The 10,953-nt window shown below is 40.5% G+C and overlaps 1 protein-coding gene across 1 annotated transcript in view; it reads left to right on the forward strand.

Annotated features, from left to right (window-relative positions):
- The window catches only part of LOC103377201 (sodium channel protein type 4 subunit alpha-like), an 81,570-nt gene extending 74,230 nt beyond the window's left edge, over positions 1–7,340 (forward strand). The window contains 4 exon segments of the mRNA XM_017031562.2: positions 1,057–1,110; positions 1,204–1,345; positions 1,863–2,276; positions 5,132–7,340. Of these exon segments, the coding sequence (XP_016887051.1) occupies positions 1,057–1,110; positions 1,204–1,345; positions 1,863–2,276; positions 5,132–6,456 (1,935 nt within the window). The 3' untranslated portion in view covers positions 6,457–7,340.
- Positions 7,341–10,953: the final 3,613 nt, after the last annotated feature.

The raw sequence follows: 10,953 nt of genomic DNA on the forward strand, positions 1-10,953 counted from the left end.
ACAAGTCACTCAGCATCTCTGCGTTTGTCTGGTCGGCGTGGCGATGGTTGACAAGGGCAACCCTTCCATTAGCAACTGGAAATAGCTGCAGCAGCAGCGGCGGCAGCAGCAGCACGCTGTAAATTCTAAGGAGTTTTTGTTTGTGTCTCCTCCACTTTAGTTACAGAAAAAGAGAATTCAATATAAAAAATTCTAATTATATCATTAAAAAGGAAAATGAACCTGAACATTTGATCATTTAAGATCATGATGTATCATTTATGTTGAGGATAATAATAATAATAATGGATGAGATGAAAATATTAGGAAACCACTGGCAATAACAACAACAAAAAAGATGACGATGTTTGTGAGAACAACATGAATGATCATAACAATGAGATGAAATATGATAGTGATGATGATGATGATTTAGAAATGACAAATGTGGTAGATGAATGATGAAGATGAGGATCATTAAGAGGAGAGAAGTTGAACTATGTTGAACACCTAATCCAGTTGTTTTCCTGTGAAGAGCGACTCTCAGCAGCATTTTTTACAGCGTGTGCCCCCAGAAAAACACACACGCAGGAACACACCTGACAGACCATAATAAACAGCCGGTAACCTGTGGTGATGATTTGATTCAGGTCTGAGTGGCGGATGTCAGATGCCCACTCAGTACAAACTCCCCTCGCAGCCATTAAGACAGGAAGTCCCTAGAAGGAGGCGTGAAGTTTGATGAAGGAAAACCACAGGAAGTGACTCCTCTGACGTACATCCAAGATGTTTGTTGGTTATTTTAGCCTCAGGGTTGAAGGTGAAACTCTGGGAAACACTGGAAACTGGAAGTAGTAGATGATGGATTAATAGAAGTACAAACAGGTGATTAACTAGAATGTGAGTGCCCCCTACTGATGACACATTCCCTGAGGATGGTAGTCAAGCTCACTCGCACACATTTGAGTTTTGTTTAGTCATTACAAAATCAGTCATTTTATTTTTTTGAAATTGAAAAAAAAAAAGAGTTTGAAGCAAATTTTCAGCACTATATTTTTTTCTCTGTGTCCTTCAAAGGCAACATTTAAAGGATGGATGGATATCATGTATGCAGCAGTCGACTCTAGAGCTGTGAGTTCTTTTTTCTCTTCCATCAAAAATGACACACAAAGTTCACAGAAACAAACAAAGAAACAACTCTCTGCTCTTGTCCGTGGCTCACAGGTGGAGGAGCAGCCCATCAAAGAGATCAACTTGTACATGTATCTGTACTTCGTCATCTTCATCATCTTCGGCTCCTTCTTCACCCTCAACCTCTTCATTGGTGTCATCATCGACAACTTCAACCAACAGAAACGAAGGATAGGTGACACGCCTACACACTGGACACGGATTGTTGTACATTTTTGAAAAGATATTGTGAGAAAGATGAACTCGGTGGTTAAGGAAGCAGACTCGGGTCTGCAAGGTCGCAGGTTTGAATCCACTAGCTGCCAAGCTGCCAGTGAGCATGCATCATCCTCGACACTGCTCCCCACTGGGTTAAATACAGTGGTCAGATTTCATTGTGTGACCCACTGCTGCCTCCTGTGGAAATTTCAAATGTGTCATTTCTTTAAATCAGTTTTTCAGATTGACTTCAGTGACAAAAACTGACCACACGAGGCAGCAGTTACCTCCTGTGTCCCTGTGAACGTTAATCACAGATTTTCTCCATCTTCTCTGTTTACGGTTTGACTGAAATTAAGAGGGAACTCTGTTTGATAGTTTCCTCTTTAAATATCACAGACTTGATCAAACATTTATTTTTATTTTTTTTTTGGATGAACTGACCTACCATCACTTTAACTTAACTCAAAAATAACCAAACCTTGTTCACTCAAGTGGTCAGGACATCTTCATGACAGAGGAGCAGAAGAAATATTACAACGCAATGAAGAAACTAGGCTCCAAGGGAGATGTGCTGTGACGTCAGGTCCGATCAGGATTAAAGCTCACCTTTAGCTTCTTCTTTTGTTCTCGTTAGAACTCCTTCCAGGCGTTCTTCTTCGACCTGGTAGGGAAGCAGGCATTTGACATCATCATCATGAGTCTGATCCTCCTCAACATGATCACCATGATGGTGGAGACGGACGAACAGTCGCGCTACATGGAGACTGTCCTCAACAACGTTAACCTGGGTTTCATCGTGGTCTTCACCTGCGAGTGCTTCCTCAAGATCATAGCGCTGCGGTGTTACTTCTTCACCGTGGGCTGGAACATCTTCGATTTCGTGGTGGTCATCCTCTCCATCGTGGGTGAGTTCTGCAGCCACCAACGTCCGGTGTCTTTACGCTCTGAAAAAACACATCGCAGTATCAAAGAAATACATCACGACAAGTTAAATAAAAGTCTGAGAGTCAAATGTTTTGATTTGGAAAATTAGATTGTTTTTTATAAAGTGATCGTAATTGTATTAAAATAAATAGTAAATAATATTTTAATGAATAATATTTAAGTATTTAATTAATAATCATCAGCTTTAAGAACTATTTTAAAATATAAATATATAAATATATATAATTATAAATTTATAATAGTGATGCTCCGAAATTAAAATTCTTGGCAGAAACCAGAGCCATTTTGGGGCGAAACTTTTTAAGTGAAAAGCTTTAAATTCGGTGCTTTCCTAATTTATAATGGTAATAAAAAAAACAATTTATAGCGATTAATAATTATGCATATTTTTAGAAAAATTTAAAAAAAAAATCTACCTTTTATTAAATCTTTTTGTTTTATTGATAATAAAATAACATCAACATATAGAGGTTTTATTACTGTATACGCTGATGATATAATGAATTCTCCTCCAGACATCAGGCCTGTGTGCTGTTATGAAACATCTCTGTTCAGTGTCTGAACATCTTAACAAAGCTGTTATGTTAACGTACCGCAGCAGGAGTTCTTTTTGTGGACGTAGTCATTCATGATGCGTTCAGACATTTTGGTGTTGATCAGGACAAAGACAATGACATAAATGATCATCATCATTCACAGGTGATGTACAGTTCTGTTGCCCACAGTAACTATGACAACTAATGTAGAAAAAGCTGTGTGTGTGTATTGACATGAGAATATTGATGTGTGTGTGTGTGTGTGTGTGTTTGACCAGTGGATTTTTCCTAACAGTGTGTTTGTGTTTGACGACGACGCACATGACAGTTATCTGTCAACAAAGTGACCATCAGTGTGGCCTTGATGTTTACTCTGCACCAAGGTCCAGAGTGATGACACACACACACACACACACACACACACACACACACACACAGAGGAACAGGTAATTTAGCCATCAGTGCTCATATTTTGTCAGCTGCTGCTGCTGCTGTTAGTTTGACGTGAGTGTGTGTGAGTGTGTGTGCGTGCGTGTGATGGGGGAGGTGAAGGTAACAGCAGCAATCAGAGCTGCCAGAGGGCGGCCCCTGGAGAGAAATCAAACATGATTGACCTGTTACATCAGCTGTTTGGTGTGTGTGTGTGTGGGGGGGGATTGATGTTTAAACATGTGTGACTTTACGTGTATATAATATAATAATAACTGATCAACACTGGATTCATTCTCTCAAATTTTGGAATGTATTTCTGATCTCTGGTTTCATACTGGTGAATATTTACCCCCTCAAACAAAAATGGAAATTTTATTTAAAAAAGAAAATGACAAAGGGAGCATTGCTGATGAGAACACCACCATACACTACTAGTGATCCATTAAGATGAATGAATGTATGTTTTTTCATGATTCCCCTTTTATTTAAACTTTTTCGAGTATTTGTTTTTTTTGGTATTATTTGTTTTTCTTATTATTATTTTTTCTACATTTTGCTAAGCTGTTTTGCTTGCATGTGTTTCTTGACTTAATTCTAGGAATTTTAAGGTGGTCAAGGGCGATTAATGATGCCTTGCTTTTGGTTATTTTTATATAATTTTGGCAAATTTTTTATCACTAGGTTTGAAAGAAGTTTCAAGTTTCTGCTGGATACGTTTTACGTTTCTACTTTTGACTTTTGCTAATTATTAGCCCTCTTAAAATATAATTTCTTGCTTGATTTAAGCTCCAACACAAGTGAATCATAATCTACCAAAGTCCAACTCCTTCCATGACAAATAACATAGGATTCTTAATTAGCTTCAGAAGCTTAGAGAAACAGTAAGCCTTCTTTTCATAGGGATTAAAGGCTGTTGTTGTCTTAGCGGTCAAGTTAGCGCTCAGGTTTGTGAGTGGCTTTTGTTCCTCAAACAATAAACAAAATCGAGTGTGTGAGTGATAGAGACGTTAGCATGGAGCGGGAAGCAGGAATAGACTTGATGTATGATGTGATGGTGACTCCTCCCTTTCGACTCCCCCCCGCTCATCCTCTCAATCACCTATAACTCAACAGAGGAGGGCAGATGGCGGGGGTGTGGGAGAGATATAAGGAGGAGGAGGAAGGAGGTGATGACTGTCCTGCTCCGGGTTCTGTTTATCATTCCCTGATAACAAGGAAAACTGAGCTGGAGTCACCGTTCAAGATGAAAACGTGGCCCCTCCATCCACGGCCAGTCATAATGAAACACGTCTGACGTGTGGGGACAGAACTCACACTGAGACATTTTCACACACGTCCTTTAGATAAAAGGGAGATCGTCAGGTCATCGATTTCACATGATATAAGTCCCTGCACAGCAGTTTCCCTGGGATTCCTCAGCTGCTGGAGGACAGCAAGGACTGAATCAAGGACCAGAGAAATCCTACAGGAAGACACTCTGTCTGTGAGGAGGAGGAGGAGAGTTGGGTATCATCTGTGGGACACTGAAGTAGGCCAGAGATTATGTTGTTAACAACACTGTGATCTGCAGTGGACACAGAGACAGAAAACACTAACGTGAAAATCTACAAAATATATTTAATGATGTTTGGAAAGTACGGTACTTATGCTCAGCTGTTTGAACTGTTCTCACATGATTTTTTTTGTAGGAAAAAAAAAAGATATTTTTTATTCCAAATTCTTCGCATTAAAAAAATAGCAATGTGTGTTAAATAACTTTAGTTGTTGCCATGACAACGCAGCCTTGTCCAGTGAGAACACCGTTGGAAGCGGTGGTTAAATTGATTTTCTTTTTGTCTGTTCTACAGGTATCGTTCTTGCTGACATCATCGAGAAGTACTTTGTGTCACCAACTCTCTTCCGAGTGATTCGATTGGCCCGCATCGGTCGTGTTCTGCGTCTCATCCGAGGTGCTAAGGGAATCAGGACATTGTTATTTGCCCTCATGATGTCACTTCCTGCTCTCTTCAACATCGGGCTCCTTCTGTTCCTGGTCATGTTCATCTACGCTATATTCGGCATGGCTAACTTCGCCTACGTGAAGCGGCAGTCAGGGATAGACGACATGTTCAACTTTGAGACGTTTGGAAACAGCATGCTGTGCCTGTTTCAGATCACCACCTCTGCTGGGTGGGACGGGCTGCTCAGCCCCATACTTAATAATTCTCCTGAGGAGTGCGACTCCACCATCCCCCACACTGGCACCTCCATCAAAGGTGACTGTGGAAACCCCTCTGTGGGCATCACTTTTTTTGTCACGTACATCATCATTTCCTTTCTCATCGTGGTCAACATGTACATCGCCATTATCCTGGAGAACTTCAGCGTGGCCACAGAGGAGAGCACAGAGCCGCTGACTGAAGACGATTTTGAAATGTTCTACGAAGTCTGGGAGAAGTTTGATCCAGAAGCCACGCAGTTCATAGAATACTCCAAACTCTCCGACTTCGCCGACACTCTGTTGGAACCTCTGCGGATCAATAAACCAAACAAGATTAAGCTGATCTCCATGGACCTCCCCATGGTCAGCGGCGACAAGATCCATTGCCTAGATATTCTTTTTGCGTTCACGAAGCGGGTTTTGGGCGAGTCGGGCGAGATGGATGCACTGAAGCAGCAGATGGAGGAGAAATTCATGATGGCAAACCCTTCCAAGATCTCCTACGAGCCCATCACCACAACTCTGAGACGAAAGCAGGAGGAAGTCTCAGCCATGGTGATCCAGAGGTGCTACCGCAGACACTTGGTGAGACGGCAGCTGAAGGCCGCCTCCTACCTGTATCGCCAGATGGCAACACCAGGACTAGCGCGGTCGGGCGTTGATGTAAATGATGTTGAAGATTTATTCGGTGACGACGCACCTGAAAAGGAAGGCCTGATCGCCACGATGATGAAGGAGAACTACGGCACAGGTCTGTTAGGGCTGGAGCGCAACGAGGCGGTCTCCACCGCCTCGTCCCCGCCGTCCTACGACAGCGTGACACGGGCTACGCCAGACGTCTATCATCCCGTTATTGTTAAGACAGAAACAGCAGTGGTTGACGGTGCCGACACCGAACCGAGCGAACAGACGCTTTCAGTGTTTATGCCTGACACACATCAGGAAGCATCACCGCCACAAGCAAAAAAATAACAACGAAAATGAGGACTGTTTAGTTTTGGGTAAAACCTGTTCTTGTTTACTGAATGTACCATAGCTGAGGAACGCTGAAGAGGCACCGTGGAAGCTATGAGTGAAAAAGGGCAAACAGAGGATAATCTAGTACCTTTAACCTTACTTTCTGTGTCCACTGGAGATTCCTGGACTCTACAGTGGGACTCAAAGAAGGGACGTGGAAGAACTCCACAGTCCAAGAAGGAACCTGTCCCTTCTGCCTGTCCAGTCCAGTCTAAAATGCCTTTTTTGTTGGGCTCAGAGTGTGGAGGCGCAGCACTTCTGGATCAAATTGACCTTTAGGAGGCGAGATTTCAGAAACACTGATTGACCTCTGACCTCAGCACCAAAGGTTCAGAACAACTATATCACAGATGTATCTGTCATTTAATAGCCTAAGGGGAGCTTGTGCCTTCCCACACGATGATCCGTATGCTCCGATTCGACCCGGCTTTTAGAGCGATGGTATTCCTGGTGGCGATTCTCGGCATGTTAGCTAACAGTTGAATGAGACCACAGAGAGGAAGGGAATTGATAAAAGCAATTTAAATCAAACAGAAATGTTTTCGTAGGAGAAGTATAACTTTCTTGATGTTACCAGGCTTTTAATAGCAGTACGATTATTACTATTTTTTATATTTTTAGAGTAAGTTGAAGGGTATAAAAATAAGCAGCCTCCCTCGATTCTCAACTTTGAGTGGCACTGGCTATAAAGAAGTGGCTAAATATCCACATAGTAGTAGATGAGAGGAGAGAGTGGAGTCAGGATAACAAGCAAAAGAAATACAAAGCAACTTTATCTGTTTTTTTTTTGTTTTTTTTGCACTTTTCAGTTTCCACATGCTGTCACTTTAAGACACTCAGTCAGTTCAGTTTCCACGTGCTGTCACTTTAAGACACTCAGTCAGTGAGTCTGGGATTATTTAAGATTTTCACATAATTCGCAAAAAAAAAAACCTTTGCAATAACACCCAAAATGAACTGATGTGTGTGTGCAAAAAAAAACCCAACTCTTCCAGATTGAGCTTTCTCCTGGTGGTCAACGTGTGTCATTATCATTAGATGTTTGACCAGTGGAGCCGTTCAACCCTGCGGTTCCAGAAGCTTTTAGTGCCAGTAGCATTTTCTAAAGAAGTAAATGTTTTTCTAACAAAGCCTCACTGAATCAACACGACATACTGTAGTCCTCAGGTGTGAGGAGAGAAAAGCATCGCTGTGTTCCCTTCAGCTTTGGTGTGGAGTCCTATAAAAATAGTTTTGGTTGCACCGTTAGGTTTGTCTTGGGAAATTGACGTTTAGAGGAAAGCATGAGGATTTGCTCGAGTTTCACTGGATGTTTGAAATATCTTCAGGTGAAACAAACGTTATTGTAGAGGAGAAACTCAGTCAAGTCCACCTGCCTTCATCTGGACTTGTAGACTCTCGGTTCTCTGGCCTTTCTGGAGGTCTGTACTTGTACTAGTCACAGTTCTTTCATTTGGTCCCTGAGGTTGAACCACACATGTAGGTCCTGGTCCTATTTCTTCTTCTTCTTCTAGTGGAAACACAGGTACTGCACCTACATGTGGTACCAGACCTGGAGGGAAATGCACTACAACATTTGAACAAAACCACATTTAAACCTTTGATCTGGTCCTAATCCGTCACAGTACACTGGATCCTGAAACCAAAGTCTCCAGACTGAAGGGTTCTACGATGTCTGTGCTGTTGAACACTCGCAACCAGAGTCTGACAATCAGCTCAACGCACAAACATCGCAACTTTTAGCCCCAGGTTTAGTTTTCACAGGGCATGATTTTGCATTTTTAAGTCAACGTCTCTGTTCTGGAAACCTGACTTTAGACTAAAGTTCTGGTTCATGGTCCAGGTTTAAGACGATCAGTCTACATTATTGTGGAGGATGTAATCTATTTCGTCAATACACTTGACTATATTTGCATGTTGACTCACAAAACAAATGCAGTAGATTCCATTGTAAGCAGTAGTTGGACGTCTGAGCCCAGCAGGTGGAGCTAAACCTGATTTAGTTGGAGTCATTTGTTCGACACCATTTGTCCCTTTTGGGCAACACTTTCCTCTAACAGCACACAAACTTTGAAGGATACGGTTCAGACTTCATGTAAACACAAATTTTTAAAAATCCCACCTAGTCAAAAAAAGGGACTCAGCGTTTGTTAAAACCTTCGGAATTTTTAAAACTCCCACCTAGTCAAAAAAGGGACTCAGCGTTTGTTAAAACAGGATCCAGTTCCATATTCTTTTCCAGGACACTGACGTGTAATCGAAATGATTTGAGGAGTTTCATTTTTGAAACAAACAGAAAAAGGCCATGTTTAAATGTGTGACAGAAGTGGGTGTTCAGATTTTTAATTTGTCTTAATCAAAACTACTGCTCTGGTGGAACTTAAAATTAAATGAAAACAAATGATTTCACTTCACTTAAAATGCAAAAAAAAAAAAGTTTTTACATTTGATACAGAGAACTGCTACTTGGTTAGAACTGAGCAAAAAAGAGCGCCCTCTGCTGCCTCATTAACCTATAGACGTGATGAACCATTTTCACCACTGCACCAAAGTCAATGGAGACAAACAGAGTAAAAACTTTAACATTACAAGGACAAAGGAACACTTTGTCACAAAATCTAAACTTGAACGATGTGACCTAAAATCTCTGATATCTCCCTGGACATTGGTGTAGGAGAGTGGACACATTACGGTCTACGGGCCACTTAGTCCAAATGGTCGGCACCAAACACCGTTCTTGAGCACATCTACCAAAAGAAACTCTTCAAATCAAAACACTGCTTTATTTATTAATTTTTATTTATTTATTTATTTATTAATGATTTTATTTATAAGATGTTGAAATTGGTTGTTGATTTTTCTTTTTTTTTTTTCCTTGCACGTTTTAAGCCTGTTTCGCAGGAGAGGCAAACAAAACCAAATTTGCACAAACAAACAAACAAACGGCGTTGAGCAATAACAGTTTGCTGATATTACATTTTTTCTTCAGATTCATGTGGGAAGGGGAAAACACGCAAACACTTTGTCACACTGTTGCAGGAACAATGGACGTTTGTTTGCGGTGCATTACCATTTTTACGCAAAGCTGTTGTGACACAGGCACGCTTGTACTTTACGATGATGGAAGTGTCAAATAATTTATGAACAGCATTAGCTTCAAGTTTTTTTTTTCCAAACAATAACATTATCTCTCTCTCTCTCTCTTTTCTTTCTCTCGTCCTCTCTCATATCGTGGTGGCCCGAGGGATCTTTACTAAACGCTTTAATAGAATTATTTAAAAGAAAAAAAGGCAGAAAAAAAAAGATTTTACTGGCACCGTCTGGACTCTATTTCTACTAGATTCTATTGAAAATAGAAAACCACGTAAACTAGCTAACTCTTTAAGACTCTGCTGCGAGGTAAATTTTTCAGGTTGCAGTTGTGCTGAAGGGCTGATTTCAGTAGCAATAGACCCAGAGTGTGCCTGCGACATTAACCCCACACTCAAGCCATGCTTTTCCATTATTGACTGATTGATTGACTGATTGATTAATTGATTGATTGATGAACGAGTTGAATATCTGGTCAGTTGTATTGATTGTTATGCTTTTTGATAACGAACAATGTTCACCGTCTCCAATGACAAGCCCCTCCTCCTCACCTTCGCCTACAATCAACACAGAAAGCTGATTGGCCGGTTTTGTCAATGACACGTTCATTAATGTTGGGGAAAGTTGGATCATGTACTACAGAGATTGAAGTAATCCTGATTCAAACCACAACACCTTGACGACTCTTGAGTCGGGGTAGGCTGAGTCAGAAAATTCATCCAAATAAAAACATTTAGAAACGAACCACAATTAACAACAGGATATATTAATTAAACATGTTGTAGATATAAATGATTTTCTGTGGGGGAAAAAACTGTTGAAAGTTGAACCATGTCTGAAATCTGAGACAAACAATCAAAATTGTAAAATTACAAAGTTTTTTTTTTTTTTAATGAAAATTGTTCTTGGATAATTTTTTAGTCCTGGTTCTGATCCATAAAGGTTCAGTGTGTAGAATTTAGGATGGATAAATGATGCAACGCTAACACATCAATTCACAGTTACGTGCTAACAACAACTAAAATTTCCGTTAGTTCTATCCTGGTTCATTTTTGGCCCCGCCCACTTCCTCATCATCCTAACATGATAACTCACTCAGGAACTTTCCTTCATTTTGAAAGAAATGTTGGAGTGTTGGGAAAACCCCAACAACATTTGGTTTTCACAATTTGGTCATTCAGATTTTTTTTTCAGTCAATTTTTTCCACTTTTATTATGCTAGTTTTATCGCGGCATGTCATGTCTTTAAATTAGCTCTGCATGTCATCTAATGATGCAAAAAACATTAGCTCAACCTTTTGGTGTGAAAATACAAAGAAAAAAAACAAATCCATATATGTTTGCACTGGATGTAATTAGTTA

The sequence above is a fragment of the Cynoglossus semilaevis genome, chromosome 3 (genome assembly GCF_000523025.1).
Source record: "Cynoglossus semilaevis isolate Cse_v1.0 chromosome 3, Cse_v1.0, whole genome shotgun sequence".
NCBI classification, from domain to species: domain Eukaryota; kingdom Metazoa; phylum Chordata; class Actinopteri; order Pleuronectiformes; family Cynoglossidae; genus Cynoglossus; species Cynoglossus semilaevis.